Raw genomic sequence first — 22,161 nt, forward strand, 5'->3', positions numbered from 1 at the left:
GGAATAGTTGAGCAGAAAAAGACCCAAGCGAGTTTCCAGGCATTCATCCTGGAGTTCTTCTGTTGTGTATAGAACACCCCCGGTTTTGGTCAGACTTCGTCGCCTGTGCGGGAGACGTGCTCATCTTTGTGATCAAGAGCTTTTTCGGGAATTTCTGCAGTTTCTGTACTCGTGTGACCGCACAGTCGTCAGGTTTGTACTATAACACTGAAAATTGCAGAACTCTCCTTCTGAGCTTGACTGGACCAAGATACAATCTCACCCCGATTACAAGCCAGTCAGTGTGCTTTATGCACCCCTTGTTAAGTTTTATTCCTGCATCCTGTTTGGACTCGGACGCCAGAGTGTGGCGCTGCTATATCCTGCATCTCTTCAGACAAATTCAACTTCGCTTGGAACATCTATGCAGGTGACATGGCTAGGCAAGCAGCAGAGCCTGCACCAGCAGAACCAGAGCCAGCAGAGCCCGATCCTGCGCCTCACACAGGCAAGGAACTCTGGGAAAAGAAGTGCACGTACGTAGCACTGAAGGTACCAGAAAGCAAGCGCACAGCAGGCATGCGCAGCATCATCAAGCAGGAGAGGCTGCAGCTGGAGATTGCGAATCACATGATGAAGTAAGTCATTGCGGATGCGGCAGCTGATCGAGGCTGCTGCAGCACATAATACGGAGTGGCGGACTATGGGCAGAGTGATGATCTGCTCATGAAGGTAATCTTTGTCCCAATAATTATAGAAATTGACTGTTACATGCTTTTCCTGCCAAAATGCAAGGTGCATCTGCAGACAAGCTGCAGCCAAAGGCCGCCATAGCTGTACCCCTTGATGGATTCGCCAGATCCAAGCAAGACCCAAGTAATCGTGGGTCAGCATTTATACTGGCCCCCGCCAGCCAATATTGGCTTGCAGTGCATACTCACCTGTTGTTGTACTTGATTGTCAGATCTTTGTGATATTCCCATCCCCCTCTCCCTGCTGTTCAATGAACAGCTCAAAAGTGCTGCATCCTTGCACTGGCGGACCTCAGCGTGCTGCTGTGTGCTGGTGGCAGGCTCTCACAAACATTATCAAGGCGCTGCAGTGTGTGGATGGCTACGGCTGTGTGCTCAGCTATGATACCATGAAGGCTCTGAAGGAGCTGCTGTCAGACACCCTGGAGACAGGTGCTCCCTCCCTGCGCTGCTCCTGCTCAACAAAGTGCCATTTCTGGAGTCTGAGCACATGCCCGCCTTGGAGAATTACTGCAGTCTCTTGCCCCGGGTTCAATGCTGGTGTGACAAACCACAGCACTCATGCCAGGTCTGTCACTTGAGCTGGCATTTCAAAATATGGTGTTCTGAAGCAATGTGCGATGCTCAGCACAGCTGCGCATGCAATGTGGTTCACAGTCCATTCCACTTGGGCTGAAGTACAGCTGTCGCATGCAGTGTAGTCGGCGGCGGAGGCGCACAAAACGGTGCTACAGCGGGTGAAGGGCATAAAGACGCCCATGCACATGCTGGCAGCAATTCCGCTGGTCATGACTGCCTTACGTGATGATGACGATGGGTTAGTCAAACGCGCCGCTGACGTGGCTCAGGGCCATCGAGCTGAAGTGCGCCGACTGGCACGACATGCTGCAGAGGTGAGGATATATATATATATATATATATATATCTCCCTCGACCCCTTTTTCAAAATGCTTGTTTGAACAGCAAGGGAGCCCCTTTCCACTCCTTTGGCGGTCATCCTGCCTTCATGTATTACATCTCCACTTGGCTTAGCTGTTGTGAAAACCCGGTTCAACCACAAAGTTTAAGCTTACTCTGAAGCGTACACCTGCAGCCTAACCCCTCCAGGGCAGAAACCTGTGACTGCATTTAAGCTGCAGCTGCAAACAATGTGCAGCATACAGTGTGAGATCAGGACGAATCCAACTTTCCTTTTGCTCTTAAGGAGTCAGTAGCGTGAATGTGTTTGAAACCCTGCGTGTTACCCCTGAAGATCCATTTCAATCTGCTCGTGCTCATAAGGGGAGTTCAAGTAAAGAGTTTTAGGCGCAGCACGCTGCCCTCGCAATTGCGGATTGTGATTACTCATGAGACCCCACAAGTGATTTTCAGTCAGTGAATTCGAGTTTCTTCTGCTATTGCACAGGACGTCCTTAGTTGACTCCACGTCACTTTTGCACGGTGCAATGCAAGGTTTGCATGCATGCATGATATGATATTGCCTGCTAGCAATATCCTGCAGCTAAAAATATAGCTGGGATATAAATGGGATGCCATGAGAACGTGAATGTCTGTAGCTGCAGTGTGAATGTGTAAAGGAGGCGCATGCATTGAAAGCTCGAGAGAGAGAAAAATGGATGTTGGGGGTCCGTCAGCCCTATCCTTGGATCCAAACCCCTCCATATTTGAGGAGAGGGTTCACGTGAAACAGTAATTTACGTTATAGGCCTGCTCTTCTCACAGACTTCGAGCGTTCGGAGCAAGTGCGTAGAATCCCCTTCTTTGGTTCTTACAAGGTGATACAACAACCCAGCAAATCGTATCAGCAGCAAGCACCGACCGCACCAGACTCGAGAATGAAGATATTCGTCACTGGGCCATCCGGCTACGTTGGAGCAGAGGTTGCGCGCCTTCTCCTGTCAGACGGCCACTTCGTGGGTAAGTGGCATGCATTTCTAAGATGAAGCTTGCAGTGAGTCGACAAGTACATTTATGAGGGCCTGAGATCAGGTTTCCCTGTATGGTGTCAAGCATGCCGTTGCCGACGCCCAGCTCATTTCACACGAATATGGGAAGTGCAAATTAATTTGTGCGAGCGTAATCTCTAAAAGTGTTGCCGCAGTCGGCCTTGCGCGTTCCGAGGCCCGTGCAGAGGGTCTACGCAACGCAGGCATCGAGCCAGTCATCGGAGAGCTGAGTGACCTTGATGTCCTGGCTAAAGCTTCAGCATCAGGTAAATCCCGTGAAAATCGAAGCAATTGTTGAAGTCCTCATACGGACTCTCACTCTCCATCTTCTCTCGTATTTGATGCTGCCCCCAATTGGACAAGCTGCAGGACACTACACCGTCCTCTGTGAAAGGCACCCGTCTGTAGAGGCCTTCACATAACAGCTTGGGGTCAATGCTGTTCTCAAATTGCATTTGAACAGACTGGAAGAGTGTATATATTGCACATACACACCCAGAGCTGCAGTGACTGCAACCTGTGCTGATCTGTGCTGACCTGCATCCTGAGGGCCGGCTCAAGCCCTGCCTATAAATCAAGCCTCTAACTGCCATGACATTAGAACTACAGATAACACATCTTCTGTGTCTGCTGCAGCGGACGCGGTAATCCACACAGCGTTCTTCCACACAGGGGATTATGCAGAGGCCACCAGGCTCGACATAGCAGCGGTTGGGGCCATGACAGATGCTATGGCAGGCTCTAATAAGCCATTCATCATGAGCTCTGCCACTGGGGTTCTGGGTGAGACTGGCCCTGTGCCGGTCTCAGAGGAGTTCCCTCTCGACCCCCACCACTGCATCAAACCTCCTGGCTCCAGGGTCATCTGCGAACGGGTGCGCATAAATCGAATTCGATCTTGATTTGCCATGAGATCTGTTTGGACGCTGTCGAGCCCTGCTAGCAGTGTGCATGGTTGTCAGCTTGAGCAGATGTAGAAGCAGCTATCTCTGGTGAACAACATACTGTTTGAGGCGGTGAAGTTGCGTTGAAGTTGATTGTACGCCAGGCAGCAAAATGTCAGAGTCAGAAGAATAGCGCTAGAGAGCATTGCTGACCCTTGATACTTGACACATTGGCAGTCCAGAGCTGAACAGGACACCTGGCTTGTTTTTGTCAGCCCTGTACTGACTAAAGTTTAGCTCTGCTTTCCACGCTCTGCTTTGTGGTGGAACTGAGGCTGATGTTCACTGTAGGCGGCGCTGCTTGCTGCTGGAAAGGGAGTGAGGATCATGGTGTTTCGGCTGCCGCCATATGTGTGGGGCAACGGAGGCAGCTTCTTCATTCCACTGCACCTGAGCGCGGCGCGAGAGCACAGCAAGGCTTACTACATCCTGCCGGGTGAGTCACAGGTTACTAATAAGTCCATGCACTCCACTGGAACTTTCTCCCTGTCGTGTTGATTGTCCCTGGAAGTGCTGCAGACCTGTTGCTTGAGCTAGGTACAGCACCAAGCAGGACAGCAAATAGCATTATTGGCACTATGCATAAAGCATGAAGCTCTGCAGGCATTTATCCAATTGTTTATGGAGCCTTGGAAGATGCCGTTGAGTGCTTTTGCTGATTGTCTCAAGTCGCTGAAAGCACATTGGAAATTCCAAGGTACTGATTCATAAGTGCACGGCACATGCAGGCACCCAGAAGACATGTGGAGTGCATGTTGAGGATCTGGCCAAGCTGTACCTACTGGGAATCCAGAAGGAAGCTGGAATCGGCATCTATCACACAACCACCGGCAATGACTACACTGCCAAGTACGGTCCCAGCCGTGCAGCTCTCACACTCTCCTGCGCGCATAAATTTGGATCCCTTTCTTTTCAGGCAAATATTTATTCAGCTGCTCTGCTTCCTTAAAAAGGGGCCCTGAGTAAACGGGCAACTTCCGAAGTCAATGCCATTCTGCAGTGTTTGTGGGGTGAGAAAACCCAAACTGGTTTCTCTGCCATCAGCGGAGAACCCTACGCCAACCCTGAACCATAAACCCTAGAAACACATTAAATATTTAAAGCCCTGGAAGCAAGAAACCCGCATTTGACTGTCTGCATTGTGTGCCAACAGGCAGATTGCAGAGGCGGTAGGGGCGAATGCAGGAGTGCCTACAGAAGGAATTTCAGCGGAGTCGGCCATAGAACAAGGCATCTGGCCTGCGTGGGCTGTGCCGGTAAGTGTTCCCTTTTTTTCTTTTGGAGGGTTTGAGTCAGGGTGATACCAAATACTGTGGTGCTCATACTAAACCCCGCAAAACAAATACATATTTTTGGCCAAAGAGGGTGGATGAATAAGACCTTATGATGATTTTGAGACCTGATTCGGCAAGCTCTTGACACCCCCAATCCAATGGAGCATGACCCTGGTCCTTTCGAAGCCAGAAAGACCCATAAAAGTCGATTTGTCGCACCGCCAGGGGTGCGGTTTTATGAGCACTACCGTTGAACACAGATATAGTACACTGACAGAGCCTGAAGAACGACTTTGTGTCTTCATTTGTTTAGAGTCATGTTGACTTTGGCAAATCACTGGAAGAACATCCAATGCACTTCTATGACGTGAATGTCTCAAATTCAAAACAAACAGCTGGGAGGAATGTGACTGCAGGTGTTTGCCATGAACAACTGCGCCAGCTCAGCAAAGGCGGAGCGCCAGCTGGCATGGGGAGATTACAGGAGCACTGACATGCTGCAGGATATTGCATCCGGCTCCTACGCCCAGAAGTCTTGAGGAGGACGTTATATTTTCGTAATGTGCACCTAAAGCTGATCCTGGACATTGCCTCTGATTTCACGCCCAAAAGGCTTGATATGGGTTTTATTTTTCCTTGGGTGCAAATTGCTGTCAGGTGATGCAGTTATTTTGCCTATCGGTCATGTTAGCAAAAGGCCCGATTTTCTTTTTGCGCTTGTGCTCAAAGAATATATGTACATGTATTTCTCTGTATTAACGCAGACCAGATCCAGCACAATGGTTGTGGCCTATATCCTCAGAAGTTAGTGGAAGGGTGTCTGTGATGTTCTTATGGCCTGTCGGCAATTGCAGAGAACCTGCCAAGAAGTCGGACAGGATATAAGGAACTTGGTTGGCTGTGCAGTGCGTGCAAATTGGCACTGAACATGGGGACAAAGACTCACAGATACATACCTGTTGGCTGCTGCTTTGTTGCTTGTCCCATTGCGGTTTGTTTTGATCCTGCTGTAGCGCCCCAGGAAATACTCAGCAGCAGCTAATTTGAATGTGCTGCGCGGCGGGACTTGTTAAAGTAGGATGGTTCTAGGCGTGAAAAATATTCACAGTCTCAGGGTTCAAACTAAGCACCCAAATGCTTTTAAGGGGGGCTTGGGCGAAAGGTGGCAGCTTGGCTGAAAGTTGAGGACGTGGTATGTGAAATGCCGTGGTATCGTATCTTGCATCATTATCGGCAGACTTGAGAGCGAACAAGCCAAGGGCACTGTAAGGATGAACGATGATGGATTGTCTAAGATATTTCGGGCTTGTATCGAGGTTCAGATCGAGAGCCTTAGATCTTGCATGCTTATGGAGGCCCATCGTAAATCCACCCCTAGCTTCCGCCAGCGAGGAAGCTACTGAAGGCCACGTTGACGCCCACCAAAAGTGCTGATCGATGGTATCAAAGTTGTTGGACAGAAGCAATACATTTCGACAACATGACGACAGATGGTCTCTTGCACCCAAGAATAGCGGGTCTGACCAGCACGTCAGGAAGAACCGCACACGTGGAGTACAGGCATGCCACCTTTGACCAGCCCAAAGAATCCTTTTATGGTGTTGATCAAAAGCTAATAGGATCACATTAAGAGAATGAATTTAGAAGAAAGAGAGATGTGTGTATAGTGACACCTGCTGGATTCCAAATAAGTGGAAAATCTCGACTGGTCAATGATTGTCACAGTGCAGAGAGCAGCCTCTTTGAATCAGTTATCACTTTGTTTACAGGTCTGCGGGTAACGCAGCAAATACCTTTCGACGCTGTCATGTACAATGTAGACACGTGTGCAGAGCTGTGGGTATTCAAGAACAGAATCCCACATCCACAGGGAGAGACCAGGTCCTCACCGTCTTCGTCGAATTATATGCTCTAAATAGTCCTTTAACATATGCGCAATCTTACTGAACTATCAATACAATTTCTCTTGTTTTGAGCTATCACTCAGATTCAGACTGTGCCCATCAGCAGGCAGAGGCGATCGTTGAAGTCAATGGCAGGCAGAGAAGGCGATATGTTCTCAGAGGCAGCAAGGAAGTCTTGGTGGAGGACGAGATTCTGACTAGGGAGGAGCAAGCCAGTAACCTTGTGGATGCCTTCAGAGGTGATGCAGCGTCACCTCCGAAGACATCCTAACATAGCGCTTTCAAGACGGTCTGCATATAGTCTCATGTGTCTTGCCAGGCAGCATGTCTTATGTAGTTCAATTCTATAGCAGCCTTATAGCCCTACTTCCATGATACTTGTGGCCCTCAGCACTACTTTATCCCGACAGCCAATTCGGCACTGCTAGCCAGTGACCATCACTCTGAAAAGCATGTCTTATTTCTGCACAGGCTTTTTCCTGCCGCGAGGCTATCCCGAGACTGTGACACCGGACTACCTGCGCTTCCAGCTGTGGGCAATCCCCGCGCACATCACTGGCTGGATGAGCACCAGCCTGGCCACCTCCAGCCTGCTCAAGGCGGTGGGAGTGGGCAACAGCGCGGTGGGGGCCACGGCAGCGGCTGCTGCCATCAAGTGGATCACCAAGGACGGCATCGGGGCTGCCGGCAGGGTGCTGGTGAGTGCCATCATCAACTCCAATCTGCATTTCTGAATCTGACTGTGGCTCTCTCTGGGTGCGCGGCACAGGCAGGGGTGGCCAAACTCAAAAACAAGTCCGGGGAGAAGTTGTTGCAATGGATCTGGGATACCAGGCCTAAAGAAGATGACATTGGCTTGCTTGTATCAATGGCGCAAACAGCCCATATATCTGGAGCAACTCCCTGTAAGCAGTGGTGCCTGAGCTGGCACAAGCAAGCCCTCGCTCCTGGATGCCTGCAAAGCCAGTACTCAATATCTGCTGTTCAAGGTGGAGAACGAATTCGAAAATCCCACACAAGACACATTCACTACACCGTGCAGGTTGGCGGCCGGTTGGGCAACGTTTTTGACGAGGACCCCAAGCGCTGGCGCATGGTGGCAGAGGCGTTCCTGACAGTGGGGCTGGCGCTGGAGATTGCAACTGCGTTTTCCCCTGCCAACTTCATCGTGCTGGCAGGTGCCGGGAATCTGTCGCGTGCGGTCGGCCGGGGCATGACTAACCCCTGCTTCCGCATCATCCAGACACACTTTGCCGCCGCGTCCAACGTTGGCGATGTGGCCGCCAAGGAAGAGGTCAGCAAAAAGTTTCTTTTGTACGCCATGCAGCCTGTAGATAGTGTAGCACCCATAGCAGCCATTGTTGAGTGTGCCAGGCACACGTTTTTCATGCATGGGCTGAGTAGTGCAAACAGTGGCGGCATCTCCTGCTGACTGTTTCAGGCGCAGCGCAGGATCAGCAGCCCAGGCTGATCAGTGCATGTCAACAGTGCTTATGGGTCTTTCAGGTGTGGTCTTCTCTGCGAAAAAATTGGCGACGGAGGAATTTGGCCATTGAAATCGTGATGAGGCCTGCAGAAGGTACTGAAAGGACATGGTTGTTGGACACTCCCACACCCCTCCGCATGCTGTAAATGGGGTGTTGTGTCGGCACGTGACAGGTGTGGGAGGTGAGCGCTCAGCTGCTGGGCTTGGCAGGCAGCGTAGGGCTGCTGAAAGCGATTGAAGCCACCGGGAAGCCAGAGAATGTGCTGGGTGTGTGGGCCGCTGTCCAGGTGTGTCTCAATCAACGGTTTATGCAAAGACAGGGAAGTTCTGGAAAAATTTATAGAAGTGCTGCTGGAACGCACCTAGCCTTGGAAACCTTGCATTCCACCCTTCAAAAGGATCTGTATCTCCCTTAGATATATATCGCCGTGCACCTTTGCGAAGCCAAGGTTTGGGTGGACACATGACTGAGGCTGGTGATGAATGAAGCCTCCCGAGTGCACTTGCATGTTGCAGGACTCCAGCTGTATCATCATTGTGTCGTATTCCAAGCCTCTGTCTGTGACATATCTTGGAGAAGTTGTTGAGTTCATGTGCCTGCACGTGCATGCAGGTGCTGCACTCGCTGCTGCGGTACAAGAGCTTGGCGGTGCTGCAGTTCCCTTCCGTCAACCAGAAGCGCGCCTGCCTCCTAGCTGCCGCGCATGTTGCAGGAAATCCGCTGCCAGGTCAGCTCGCAAAAGTCATTTGGCACTTGCACACCACCAGAAGAGCTGTTCCGGAAAGCAAGGAAGCATAATGAATGCTGCAATGTCGCAATAGGAACGTCTCATAGTGAGCTGCTGCCTGCAGTATACTGAATTGGGAGGAACTGCCTGTGGCCGCATTTAGGAAAAGTGGTGCATAGTGCTTGAGGGTTGTCGCGCATGCCAGGCTGGCGCAAAACTGTGTGAATTGAGAATGCTGCGGCATGCATGTGCAGGCGTAGCTGAAGGGAACGCTTTGGAGGACGTGCTGGCGTGGCCGTCGCTGGTGCGGCCTTCTGTGCAGTTTGGATGCACACTGCAGGATGCACTGGGCAGCCGAACCAACTCTGCAGAGCTGCAGGTAAGAGCGGGCCGCACCTCACTTCTTGGTTCTGTTGATGGAGTCCATCAGACAACATCATTGGTAACTGAAGATTGGAAAGGCGGTAGTGCATGTTGCCTCATGGCGCTGAATGTACGTCCCGGGTGTGCCGTAAAAGAACAGAGCACTATTTTCTTGCTTTGGTAATATAACTGCGAAGACGGGATTGCCATTCTGCTGAAAAAGGAATGAAGCCATTCATAAAGGTCCGCGAGAGCTAGCCTTTTAATGTCTGCAGGAGCTCTTGCGGTTATACGAGGGGGAGATGCACATCTTGGTTTGGCGTGAGGGGAAGGGGAAGGTTGTGCTCCACCAGGACGCACAGCCGGCAGATGCTTTGAGACCCGTCTGGCAGGTAGACGATATTTGCTGGTAATTGTCTTCTGCTGGTCCCTAGTACTATCAGCAGGGGTGTTTAAAATAGGGAAGCACGGCCCACAACCATGGATTTTCGTCTTTGAAGGGCGCAGAGACTCAGAGATGACTTGCCAGAACAGTGTGTGAGTGCAGTCATCTGATCCCTAAAGGTGCCATTCATACAGCTCAAGAGTACAGGCACTGGCTGTGAAAGGGTGATTCTTCATCTTCCTTTGGGATCATGCATTAGGAAGAGTGGTGTCATGCGCAGTGGCATGTGCTGATTTCCATCGGGTTTTCGACTAAACACTGCCGCTGTGCAGGCTGCCTGGTTGGAGCAGCAGGGGGTGCAGGATGCAGGGCCTGCAGAGCTGCAAGCAAGCCTACACGCATTGAGAGAGCAGGGAGCAACTTTCTTGGAGGAGCTGAGCAGAACTGGCTGGTCCACTGATCGGGTGACCATCCGGACCGGGTCAGCCAGATATGCGCAGCTGCAGCAGCTGCAGCAATGACATGAAATATTGTGCAGCTTGATTCCATGCTTAAATCTCCAGCGGATGTGGCTGGTGCTGATGGAAACACCAGATTCTCTGAACCACTGCAATCGGCCCTGACAGTTGACTTAGCACTGCATGTAGCTGAGATCTGCGTAGACGTTGGATTTCATTGATATTGTTGGGAATGTTACTGGGAATTCACTTGTGAACGATGACAATTTGCACTTAGCAACACCCTCGCATGTGAGGCCTCAGAGGTTTTGCTGGTGCTGCCTGGGGGTGGTGGTGAAGTACCATTCAGCTGCAAGAGAGGACCCAGCCTCTAAGCGGCAACTGCTTGTGGCATACAAGACAGAGGCAGACTTGCAACAGGAGGAACGCCATGTCAGGTGCAGTTACATGCCACCATGTTCTTTCTTCAGGCACTTTCCACCCAGCAATGCAATCATGCACTGTTGTCAACTTGAGGATGAGAAAGATGCTGCAAACATTTCTGGAAATTCAGGGCTTGTAGTCATGAGTGAAGTGCCGGGCATTATCACAGTTTCCTTGCAGTCTTGCATACCCCGTGCACACTGCAGGTGCAGCAGCTGCCAGGAGCTGTGTGCCAGCCTTAAACGTTGCAATCGCTGCTAAATGGTGGCGTACTGCTCAAGAGAGAGCCAGGCCTAGCACTGGATAGCCGGACACATGCAAAAATGCCGAGAGACTTGATGCATGCATTGGGAAACTGACTAGGCTAGCGCTCAAAACCAAGGCGCTGACATGTCATTGCTTCCAATTGAAAAGAGCTGTCCGCTCAGAAGAGTGTAACGAGACCTGAAAACCTTTCCTAAATCCACCATGAAAGCCTTTCAAGGAAATGACGAAAAGAAATGCAAGAAAAATTGCAAATTTGATTACAACGCCCCTTGCATGCAATTGAAGTATTTGTGGTAACCCCTGAAGGGTTCTGTGCGAGGGGTTTTGTAGCATGGTGCGAAATGAGCTAGAAACGGAGAGGACGAGAACGCACAGTGCTCATGCATCACTGCTCGTAATATTAGATTTTATGTTCACTTATCTGACAGACAAGACATTTGTCCACTTGCCTGCGAAGCGACACCGGTTAGGATGCCCGATGCTGCAGTGCTGGCGCTGCTGAACAGCAATATCTTGTAGCTCACAGGCAATTAAAGAAGTCTTCATTATATTGTTTCGGTTTTTAAAGAAGTGATGGCGGATCATTGCTGAGTGGTCTTTGTGATGTGCAGAGGCAGTCCTGCCCACACCGCACGATGTCGTCCAAAGGATGTGAAAAAATGCCACCAACGAGAGGACCTGTGCACGTAGAGATACCATTGATGGTGTTGATGTAGAATTTAGAGCTCTTAAAGGTGCGGAAAGAGATCGATGCGTCCAAAACGGTCCGTTGAAGGCACACACCCAGCTCCAGGCCTACCTCCTGATGTCCTTGACAGAGGGCCGACTTGGCAAATATGAACTGTTAATTTCGTAGGGATCATGGAACAGATGCTTAATGTACTTCTGTGGCCAAGATGATCTTATGTTTTGATAAAGCTTATATGCCAGACAGCATCTGCTGTCGTCCCTTTGAATTTGCGACTCCTCAGGTCTCGAGCATACGAAACTCACGGCATACTTTATGCAAGCAAATAGTGTAGGCTTCACGTTTTTCCTGAAGACATTTCAGAACTCTAAAGAAGCTCATTGGAGCTAGACTTGCAGGTCAGACCAGACCAAGAAGCAGAACCTGGAGATCAGCTGGCGCTTCCAGCCGTCAAGTACACGCTCCAGTGACGATTCCACAGTAGGCACGAGACGCAGATAGGCCAGAGAAGGGCGTCTTTGTGGAGGGCATTGCGCCAGCCATGTCAAAGTCATCAAGGTCCAAGAAGAAGAAGCTCGAGAAAGAAGCAAAGGCAGCATTACAACAGATAGCAGCCCCTAAGGAGGAAGCTACCACACCCAGATCAATCGAGGGTCCTCGCAGACGCGCCAGTCCTTCTGTGTCTCCCTGTCAGGTATGCACTCAAATCATCACCTCATGCAGTGAGTGAAATGCTACACGTGCAGGTGTAGCAAAGGGATACTTTGAAGCTGGAGCAAATTGGATTCTGTGAGTTAGCATGATGCTGCAGCATGCATCGTGCAATCCTCCTGCATTAGCATGATACAGGAAGGTCCACAAGTTGGATGACATGCAATGAAGTGCTGCAAAGTTGCTGAGAAACTAACACACAGGTGCTGCGGTGCAGTCACCGAGCAATTCACCGGACAAGGAGACTCTCAAGGAGGACTTCAAGTGGGCTCCGCCGGTCTGGGAGGTTCTGGCAGGGATGCATGATGGACCAGGATTTGAGTGGCACAGCAAAGAAGAGTTCACTGAAGGACTGAAGGCCTTGCAGAGGAAATGGCGCATCAAGCAAGGCCTTCCCCGTGACAGATCCAACGACGAAGAAGAGAAGCTGCGGCAGCCAGAGCCGACAGGGACACTGCAGCAGCAGAAGCAGCCAGGGCCACAGCAATCACAACCATCCAAGCTGCCTGAGCCAGCTAAGCCATGTGGTCACCATGGGCAACAGCCGCCTCCAGACAGCCCTCTCTACGAGCATGTGAAGGTAGAAAATTCCCTCAAGGCAGGCTGTATCTCCTACTTTTTCTGCAATAAGCACCTTACAGACTTTGCGGACAGCCAGCATGAATTGGTCATGCATCATGCAGATAATGGAATATTCCAGAACAGAGTGACAGGACGTCCTTGCCTGCCTGTGACTGGCGAATGGCTGCTGATGTAATTCCATTCTTGCAGGCGGTGTTTGCAGCTGCTGTCTACCATGTGTCAAACGGTGACATGCATGAGGCAGAAGATATTTTGAGGCCGCTGTTTGATGTTGAGGACCTGCACAATGCTTACCTGCAGATGTGCGATACCTTGGCCATATCATCTAGAAGGCACGCCCTCGCATGCATTCTTTCATCATTTTGTGTGGCTTCCCAGTCGTGATTATGCCAAATTCTTAATGCCATGCATGTTAAAGCTATCTTGTAAGAGTCCTCTGTACCATGCAGATTCATGGTGTCCAAAATGTTCATGATGACGGGCCATGATCTGCTGGAGAAGGACGAGTATGAAGATGCAAGGGGTTGCTACTCCTTCAGCCTGGAGGTGTACCCTGACAACACAGAAGCACGTAGTGCCTTGGCCTTTGCAGAGCTGCGGGTAAACGTCCCTCTTCATCATGCATCTGCCTGCAGCAATGTCTTCTGCCGCTCTTTGTTGCCAAACAATAAAAATGCAACGCCATCACCATTCATGGAACGACACATGCATTTGCTCATTGCTCGTGCATGGTTCTGGACTCACAGTATTGTCGGCATGTGCTGCCACATTCCAGGTGCTGGGCCATGCTGTGCAGTGCAGATTGTCAACATTAGAACAGACTGTCACTATTACTGGCTGCGTGTGTGCATGCAGCTGGGCAACTACGTGGAGGTGATCGAGCACTGCAGTATTGTTCTCAAGTCCCAGGCAGAGAGTCTGCACAGAGAAGCTTTGAAGTGGTGCGCATGCCTCCTGAGACTACAGGTGTGTGACAATTTGCTTTCCAAATAATTGCATGAAGCACGTCTGGAGGAGTTTTCATACATGGACAACTTTGTGGTGGCGGCATGCATGTGATGTGCTCCAGAAAGAGCTGTACTTAGGCCACTACCTTGAGGTCTCATGTCTTAGGCATGGGCTCCCATGTCTTCGGAATGCTGGGCGCTCACAGCTTCACAGCTATCTGCACAAATGCTGCTGAATCTGGCCCAGAAAGAGAGGCCAGAACAGCATGCATGCATGGTACTGATGATCGAGGCTGAAGGAATGCTCGAGTGAGTAATTACTTGCATTGCAGGCGGGGCGTGGCATTCTACAATCTGGGGCGGCAGAGAGAGGCATGGAACGATCTGGCAGAGTGCATGGGTGGCGCGCGGCCCTCTGTCAGGCAGCGGCTCGCCTCTCCCAATGGATTTGCCCTGTTCCGCCTCAAGCTCAATCCCGAGGTGCTCATGCCCCATTATTAAGCTTTCAAAAATAGCGAAAGGAAAGTGCTCAAGCCCTGAAATAAGCGGACTGTGATATAGTATATTTAGCATGAGTATTTAAGAAACCATGCTTCTTCACAGAGACCTGATCTGTCATGCTGCATGTGTATGTGCATTTGTATCTCCTTGATTGAAGCAGGTGCCACAGAGAAAAGTGGTTGATGCAGAAAACAACGCAACTATAGATGTGGGAAGTGACATGCATTCACTTGTGTCATGCAGGTGTTTGGCGATGATCTGAAGCTACAGGAGTCAAACCACATTACGGCATCCATGGCAGCACTGCTCACGCATGCAGAACAGTTGTCAGCCGCTCAGTCAGGCTCCCAACCAGTCTTCATCTCTGGACAAGGCCAGACAAGTGATGCAGCATTCAAAAGCATGCCAGCAGCTGAGAGGCACCTGCAGCGGGACTTGCAACCTGCAGATATCCCTGAGAAGACGCAGCAGAGCATGGCTGAAAGAGTGGACGAAGAGTCCAGCAGAGCAATTAAGATTCTGCTTGACATGTACCCATCAGCCAAGTCAGCACAGCCAGGAGCCCAGTGCTGCACGCTGGGAAATTCAAATTATGTGCACACGCAGCAGGATCACAGCCGGGAGCCGGCGATAGTCCGTGAACAATCCACTCCCGAGGAGCTGAAGGGGATGGTTGGAGGGGGGCGTGGTTGAGGCGGCGTACACGAAGGTGTCAGAGTCAGATGAGCCGGGAGGCAATGCTCCTGATGCATGCATGCCAGCGCCTGACGGAGCTCAGAAGGCCGAGCCTTCCAGTCCAGAATTATTCGAAAAACATGCGCGCTGCCAGGCGTCTCTGATTCTGCTCAAAGAAATGCTGATGAGAGATGCATGACACATGCCGTTTGGGAATGTCAATGCAACTCCCACCAGGGTGACTGGACTTACAGAGGAATGCTGCCCCAGCAGCTCACAGAACATAGCTCAGGGGCATTGCTGCTCACCGAGGCAAGACATGGATGCAGTCAAACTTGAGGAAACAGACAGTGGAGGAGAACACAGTTCTGTTGGGACGCTGGACCGCGTACGTTCTAACAACGCTGCCCTCAGTGCAGGCTATAGCAGACAGTGTATACCGTAGCTGGAATTTGGGAACACCTTTCGGTAGAACAGTTCAGTGCTGCGCACGGAGTTCTGGGTAATACTAAATGCTGCACAAGGATGTGACAGGTAGAGCTTACTGAAATCGCGTGACAGAGATATACGTAGGTGACTTAAGACTCAGGAGAGAAAACAACGATTGAATGAGTGTGCTTTTCAGTTACTGATTGTCAGCTGTGGGTCGAAAATTCTGATGTTAATCAGCAATTATAAGTTCGGAGATTTTGCCTTTCAGATTGATATTCTCACACAGCTTCAAAGCTATGACTGGCTCCCATTACAAGTTAAGTTAACTTGAAGAAAGGGCCTTTTCATTCCCTAGGGGGAAGATCCGGATCGGTCAATTAGTCAACACATCCAGCCAACCTGGGGCTGATCCTAATGCCCAACTCTCTATCTTCCACAACTGCCAAGTATTCAACTATGCACGTTTGAAGATAGTACTAAACTTCAGCATATCTCAGCCGATCAGCGCGATCAAACAATCAAATTTGTCGACATGTGAAGCAAGCACGTTTCCAACAGAGTAAATGAGGACCTACTCGTTTCATTCAGTTTGGAAAGAAAAAGAGAAGCAGCACCTAAGCAATTGGCAGTTTGAATTCAACATCCCTTCGATGGTCGGAATATACACATGACCTGGGTCGTGAAACCAATAGGGATTTATTTGCGCGCATTTCAGGCCATCTGATTACTGTACAGTTCAACTGTGCCTTACAGCACAGAACCCCTCCCGAACGATCCTCACAACCTCCTGCAAAATGAATGTCACGGTAGAGACATTGTGTAGGATTATCCCTTCCGTGTTGATTTTAACTGGCACCACTTTTCGCCGGTGCGTTTGTTATCCTGGCCTGCGGCCTGTCATCCTCAACCTCATCATCTTCTTCATCGTCGCTAGATTCCTCTTCTGCCTTGACCAGCATTGCGTCGATCTGATCCTGTGAGAGCGGTGATGCCTTGGAGAAGGTCTTGCAGTTGTTCTTGTGGCCTGCCCGCCAGTGCAACCTCTGGCAGTCCTTGGAGCAATAGGTGGCCACCTCGCACCCCGCGCACTTCTGCAGCTTCTCGCTCAGCGCCTTGCAACAGTCGCACCTGCGCACAACAGCCACCGCCCCTCTCAGACTGCTTGCAACCCAGCTGCACACAGATCTGCTTTTGTACCATATGCCATCTGCCATCTACCACATCTTGCCACATACAAGCTCAGCATGGCATGCCAATGCAGCAGCAAAAACATGCAGCAGCTTTACAAGAGATATAATAACAAGTCTGAGAAAAGTCTGAGCAAAGTCATGCAAAAAAATGCCTAAGGAAAAGACAGCAGTTATAACGGATCAGGCTGAGCAGTGCAGGGACGGAAGGATGAAGGGGCTTGGTAAGAATAAACAGCACTCACATGGTGTAGACGAGGTCCTGGTTGAGTTCTTCCTCGGAGGTGTATGCAGGCAGCGACTGCTGCGCAAGTTCAGGGTCTCGTCTGACGGCTCCGCTGAGTCGCCCGGCCACGCCGAGGCAGCGCCAGAAGCGGCGCTCATCTCCCGCCATCAAGTCCCCGCACCAATTTGCACTGGTGGACTTGTGCACGCGCGCCTGCATGCAGAAGGCTCGAGACATTAGAGTGTGAAGAGTCCAACACCTCACAGTGCATGGCGTTGACAGGTATCCTTGCCGGGAGCTGCCAAGGCAGAGACCCTGAATTAAAATTTCATTGTAACCTTCATGTACACAACTGACTGTTGACTGCTATCAAGTCACAAGCCCTGGCCTCTACAATTGTGGCTCAAAGCACCAGCACTGGTGAGCCTGACTAACAAATATGCTGCATGCATGGACTGGCCTCGCCCCACACTCAGCATGATCGTGTCCCTTTGCTGCAAAAACCCTGCCTTGTGCAGAAACAGCATTGAAGAAGCACCTGTTTGACGAGCTGAAGGACCCTGTTGACTCGGTATCTGGGCCCCTCGCCACCGAGCAGGATGGCATGACACAAATCCCATCGCACCAGGCTCTGCGCGCGGTCCTCCTGTCCTCGGTCAACCGTTTCCAGAGCTGGACTCAATATCTGCAACGATCACAGCATCCTTGTCACATCACTTCTACCCTTCTAACGCGGAGTGCCTTCGGAGAAAAGTCATCAGAATTGCCTCATCATCTTACCTGGATGCCACCATCTGTTCTGTATCTCCGCTTGGCGATACAGGGAGAAGCAACATGTTCAGCGGGCAATCGCCAATAATCATGTGAAAAATGCATGCACGAGTACGTGTTTCCTCCAAGAGTCAAGGGGAGGGGGCCACCTTGACTTTTGCGGCTTGGTCCTCGGTGATGTCAGCCAGGGCAAGGCTGTTGGCCCAGTTGTCAGGGTCCAGCCTGGCGACTGCTTTACCATGCGAGTCTACTAGCTTCCTGTACCTTCGGCTGTCTTTGGGCAACTCGCTGTCTTTGCTGTTCTGCCTGTATAGAGTCACCAGCCCCATCCTGAGGCACAGCTCCACGTCCTGTGGCCTCAGGTCAAACCTGTGCACCACAACCAATGCATGTCAGCACACAAGACAAAATGTCGACCCTGCAATGAAGTCCTGGCAAGCACTGCAAATAGCATGCACCAGTGTCTTGACAGCACTGGGACAGGCGGCAATCTTGTTCACAGCCTGTCAAGAGAAATGTGTGAAGTTACTCACAAGCCAGAGGCAGGCGTGGAATGCTGCATGCTGGCCAAAAGCCAAAAGATATCTTGTTGCGCTGATCAAGCTGCCTCTTACAGGACTGAAGAAGCCCACAGGCAGAAAGAAGGGGGCTCACTGTTTGAGAGCCTTTTGCCAGAAGTCTGGCATGAGCTCCAGGGCTTTGAGTCCGATGAGGCCGATCCTGATGGCCTCGATGTAGTTTGGCAGCATGTCCTCAAAGCTGCCGACAGTCATTGTCTGCATGGGGACAGAAGTAAGCAGCTGCGCCGGCCTAGTCACCATCTGTGCCGCTGCCGAAATCTGAAGGTTCATGTCCCCATACACTGCAGCCCACAGCCGCTCAGATAAGCATGCATGAAAAGGCCCGACTGATCACGCTGCACCTAAACTACAAATTAGCATTGCGGAGGCGGTCTCTCACTGTTCAATCTGCACAACTTTATGGGCATGCTGTTAGCTCAGTTGGGTGTTTGACAGTAAAGCTAGGACACCAATCTTTGCCACACAGAGGGCAGATGTCCTCAAAAAATTGTATGCCAGGTTATAGCTCCCAAATGGCAGCATTATTTGTGTAGCACATTTGAGGTGAGAATGTAAGTATCATCATACCTCTCCCGAAGGTGGATCCATACTTGGCTGCCTCGCTCATCAAGCTGTTTATCTTCCCAAACTCAAGGTCCAGGCCCATCCCTTGATCACACAGCGCAGCCTTGATGAAACAAGCTGCTCCCTGTGCATGTGCGTATCAGCACATGTCAGTACTTGCTGCCCTTGCTGGGTGGCTTGCAGGACCTCATACACGCGCAAAGACATATGTGCGCTCCTTGCATGATGCTGGTAAATACAGGTGCAGTGTGATCAACAAGTAGGCGGCCACCGATTCTTGACTTGCAGAGTCTGTGGTGGAGTATCAAGCAGGCACAAGATGAAGAACCAAGAGTCATGAGGAGCAGCCTCCCACCAGTGCCAGTTTGTCCTCCTCAGACTTGAGACAGCAAGCGGGCAGATGAGTCAATTCACGCAATTCGTACATCAAAGCGTCAATTTTCACTTTCTTCCTCATGAACTGAGTCCTCTGGCTTGCTGGCGTCCGTTTGGCTGAACAGCCACAGAGCTGAAGTTTACATCCAGGAAACAACGCACTTGAATTATACTGAAGAAACCCAATTTAAGTGAGCCTACCTCGACAACAAGGGCACATAGAGCATGGATCGTTTTTATCGAATTCCTCGGGCTGCATTGACGTGCTCGTCTCCTCTTCTTGCACGCTGAGTTTCTGCAGCTCCAGGAGCCTGTCCTTTGGAACGGGATGGGCTCGAGACGCATGCACTTTCGGCATCAGGGAGAAATGTTAATGCCTGGTGCCTGTAGCACTTTCGATTTAGCTCTGCGTCCACACTTCAATCAGTTATACGTGCCCACCATCGCCGATCTAGACGACAGACTTATGATGCAAATGACAGCACCATAGAGCTTACTTGGTCGTAGATGCTCTATGATGAGAAACAAAATTTGTTATTGTGCTTCCCTTGGAGCAATTGCAGGAGATGGAAGTCCAAAATTGAACACCTCAACTTGCATAAAACCTTCCAACAAACCTGCTAACAGTTGGGATCCTGAATTGACCAGAACAGTGCTTTCCAAAGAGAATTGAACATGGTTGTCCCCAACAATTTAGAGTGTAGAGGAAACGAATCAATTTTATCGTATGGGGGTAAAGAGTAGGTCAAAGCCCCTACGTGTACAGTACCCCAAGGGACCTACAAAATTATAGCATGAGAGTCCACTTCTGTTATACAGAGCTACAGAGATTTGTTTGATAGACTGCACATGGCAGACTCCATAGCCAGTTTTGCACTGCACTGCACCTACTGCACTTACGCTGCAGACCCCTAAGGTGCACTCGCACCAGTCACCGCGGGCCCCCCCGCCGGCGAGGGCCAAACCTTGCAATGCACGCACTGGCAGTCTTGCTGCGCAAACAAATAATCCAGGAATTGTATCAGTTGCACACAACAAAATCTGCTCCTTACTGCCAATAATTTAGTCCCATGCCAGCACTTTCACACATGCTGGCCGCCACCAAGGCCGTCTCTGAATTCAGACCAATGCCTTGGCAGTGTTCATGCTGTCTACTGTGCGCTCTTGGCAACATGCTGTTCTCCTAACCCGGCTCTGACGGTCACACGCATCCCCTTGTATACCACTCTTGCAACCAAACAACGCCAGAATGCATGATCCCATATTCATCATCAAGCAGTCGTGCGCAGACCTATGCAGCTCTGCTCTGTTACCCTGCAGTTCTGCAGCCATACGGGCAGTCGCTGTTGCCGTAAGTCTCCTTGAAGCCTCAGCAACAATTGCTCACTATACCTCTGGGAAGCACTTGGCCAGCAGGCCAATGCCACCCTGTCCTGCAATCCTTGCAGCATCAAGGAGATCATTGCGTAGATCATCAAGCCCGTCATGGATGATCTCGAGCCTCTCCAACTTCTCAACTAGAACTGCGGCTTGTTCCAGATGCATGCCAATGATTCTCCCATCATGCAGGAGAAGCACTGCACCAGAGTCGCCGGGGACACAAATGTGCTCGTACACCACAAAGTGACCTCGCCGGCTGAGACACGCTGTGCACGCCTGCAAATAAGCGCCAAGATCATTCATTGCACCATGTTTGTGTAGTACCAGTATCACAAGGGAGACATTCTCAAGGGTGATTTGTCAGGGAGCAGTGTTAGCAACGGAAATTCCCACTCAAAGAAAGATGTCACAGTAGAAACTCTCCAACCCACATATGCGCCTCACCGGGACGGCTGCAAGACCGGGGCCAAATTCCTTCCCGATCTTGGTGGCCGCAAACGCCAGCTGGAAAGAGCAGAAGACAAAGTTGTGGCTGTGCAATAACTCTGTTACGTCTCGCTCCAGAGGCAAGTATGGCTGAGGCTGCTGCGTGATGAAACAAACATAACCAAGCTCCTTGCTAACCGCAGTGACCTCCAGCTGAACCCTCCTGTATTGCCCATCAGTCTGCATACGCGCTTCCAGCGTCTGGCCTACAGCGGGCAGCTGGGAGAAGATATAGTGGGTGGTTATGCCCCTCTTGTTGTCATAGAAAATGCCCAGGCCTGCAATCCAGTGCACCGCATTGACATATAGGGATGCACCAAGAGAACACAATGCAGATCAGGTGGGCACTCCGCCACTGTCATCCCGCCAAAAATCAAGAAGCAGTTTTGTAAGAAGAGAATCAATCGACAGAGTGTTCTTGGAGTGGTTAGAGTGCAGCAGGTGCACTGGACACCAGAAGAGGGTGAAGGACACATACCCGCATCTGTGTAGTCATCACCCAGAATAATGCAGGTGGCCTTCTCAACGCGCAAGGCCACCTCTGGGAGCAGCAATGGGGAGTTCTGCCGTGCCAGCATGCTCTTGGCAAGCCCGTCAATAAGGTGGTGCACTCTGCTGTGGAGTCCTGCGTGGACCTCACACTCAATACCTCGAGATAAGATCGACGGCCTATCCGTATGGTTGACACTCAAGTTGTCATGGAAAACATGCTGGTGCTCACCGTGACTTGAGTACTCAGATATGTCCAGGGAATATTGAGCGCCTGGATCGAGAATGCACTGTCCTCCCAAGTGTGTACTGCTATTGGGTGCATGCAACTTTCCAACATATGCAGCATTCATGTCACGAAGAGAATTTCTCACAGTCTCAGCTGTGATTGGGCTACCGAATACTTGAACAGCGACTGGGTTTTGGCCCTTCCACACGGTGACAGTCACGCCAGCCATGGCACATAGATGCCCGCTTCTGTGCTTAAGATACCACTGTCGATGCCCCTACTCTCACAGAGCACAGAGGGCAGCTACTGAGAGCAGCTACTTCCTCCCCCCACCGTTTCTCCCAAGAATGCGCTTATTAGATTTTAACCTGCGCAGGCTGCAAGCTTTGCTTGCTGTGCCAGCTGTGGCAAGCCTTAAAGGAGATGAT

General features: G+C 50.8%; 5 protein-coding genes across 5 annotated transcripts; 4 read left to right on the forward strand and 1 right to left on the reverse strand.

Moving 5' to 3' along the window:
• Positions 1-414: 414 nt before the first annotated feature.
• Positions 415-1,628, forward strand: COCSUDRAFT_63667 (hypothetical protein; the record flags this gene model as incomplete). Its single annotated transcript, XM_005647800.1, has 3 exons — positions 415-531; positions 1,052-1,197; positions 1,580-1,628. 3 exons carry the CDS (start codon positions 415-417, stop codon positions 1,626-1,628), a joined length of 312 nt encoding a protein of 103 aa, XP_005647857.1.
• Positions 1,629-2,466: 838 nt separating this feature from the next.
• Positions 2,467-6,186, forward strand: COCSUDRAFT_47584 (NAD(P)-binding protein). Its single transcript, XM_005647801.1, has 7 exons — positions 2,467-2,648; positions 2,833-2,943; positions 3,314-3,552; positions 3,913-4,057; positions 4,350-4,470; positions 4,775-4,877; positions 5,312-6,186. Exons 1-7 carry the CDS (start codon positions 2,567-2,569, stop codon positions 5,432-5,434), a joined length of 924 nt encoding a protein of 307 aa, XP_005647858.1. The 5' UTR covers positions 2,467-2,566; the 3' UTR covers positions 5,435-6,186.
• A 1,065-nt stretch (positions 6,187-7,251) lies between these two features.
• On the forward strand, positions 7,252-9,084 carry COCSUDRAFT_15701 (hypothetical protein; the record flags this gene model as incomplete). Its single annotated transcript, XM_005647802.1, has 4 exons — positions 7,252-7,497; positions 7,842-8,093; positions 8,459-8,572; positions 8,899-9,084. 4 exons carry the CDS (start codon positions 7,252-7,254, stop codon positions 9,082-9,084), a joined length of 798 nt encoding a protein of 265 aa, XP_005647859.1.
• Positions 9,085-12,138: 3,054 nt separating this feature from the next.
• On the forward strand, positions 12,139-15,031 carry COCSUDRAFT_63670 (hypothetical protein; the record flags this gene model as incomplete). Its single annotated transcript, XM_005647803.1, has 7 exons — positions 12,139-12,291; positions 12,526-12,888; positions 13,080-13,192; positions 13,340-13,490; positions 13,746-13,831; positions 14,170-14,317; positions 14,582-15,031. 7 exons carry the CDS (start codon positions 12,139-12,141, stop codon positions 15,029-15,031), a joined length of 1,464 nt encoding a protein of 487 aa, XP_005647860.1.
• Positions 15,032-19,854: 4,823 nt separating this feature from the next.
• Positions 19,855-22,021, reverse strand: COCSUDRAFT_53568 (hypothetical protein). Its single transcript, XM_005647804.1, has 4 exons — positions 21,737-22,021; positions 21,494-21,640; positions 20,974-21,293; positions 19,855-20,805 (listed from the first exon to the last, which is right to left on the reverse strand). Exons 1-4 carry the CDS (start codon positions 21,960-21,962, stop codon positions 20,536-20,538), a joined length of 963 nt encoding a protein of 320 aa, XP_005647861.1. The 5' UTR covers positions 21,963-22,021; the 3' UTR covers positions 19,855-20,535.
• Between the last annotated feature and the right edge of the window lie 140 nt (positions 22,022-22,161).

This window comes from Coccomyxa subellipsoidea (assembly GCF_000258705.1).
Source record: "Coccomyxa subellipsoidea C-169, whole genome shotgun sequence".
NCBI classification, from domain to species: domain Eukaryota; kingdom Viridiplantae; phylum Chlorophyta; class Trebouxiophyceae; family Coccomyxaceae; genus Coccomyxa; species Coccomyxa subellipsoidea.

Coding starts and splice junctions, on each gene's coding strand:
- COCSUDRAFT_47584 (XM_005647801.1), top strand. CDS start 2,567: ATGAAGATATTCGTCACTGGGCCATCCGGCTACGTTGGAGCAGAGGTT. Junction 2,944..3,313: donor GGCTAAAGCTTCAGCATCAG/GTAAATCCCGTG, acceptor TGTCTGCTGCAG/CGGACGCGGTAATCCACACA. Junction 4,471..4,774: donor GGCAATGACTACACTGCCAA/GTACGGTCCCAG, acceptor GTGTGCCAACAG/GCAGATTGCAGAGGCGGTAG.
- COCSUDRAFT_53568 (XM_005647804.1), bottom strand. CDS start 21,962: ATGGCTGGCGTGACTGTCACCGTGTGGAAGGGCCAAAACCCAGTCGCT. Junction 21,641..21,736: donor ATCTGAGTACTCAAGTCACG/GTGAGCACCAGC, acceptor AGGTCCACGCAG/GACTCCACAGCAGAGTGCAC. Junction 20,806..20,973: donor CCGGTCTTGCAGCCGTCCCG/GTGAGGCGCATA, acceptor GCTTATTTGCAG/GCGTGCACAGCGTGTCTCAG.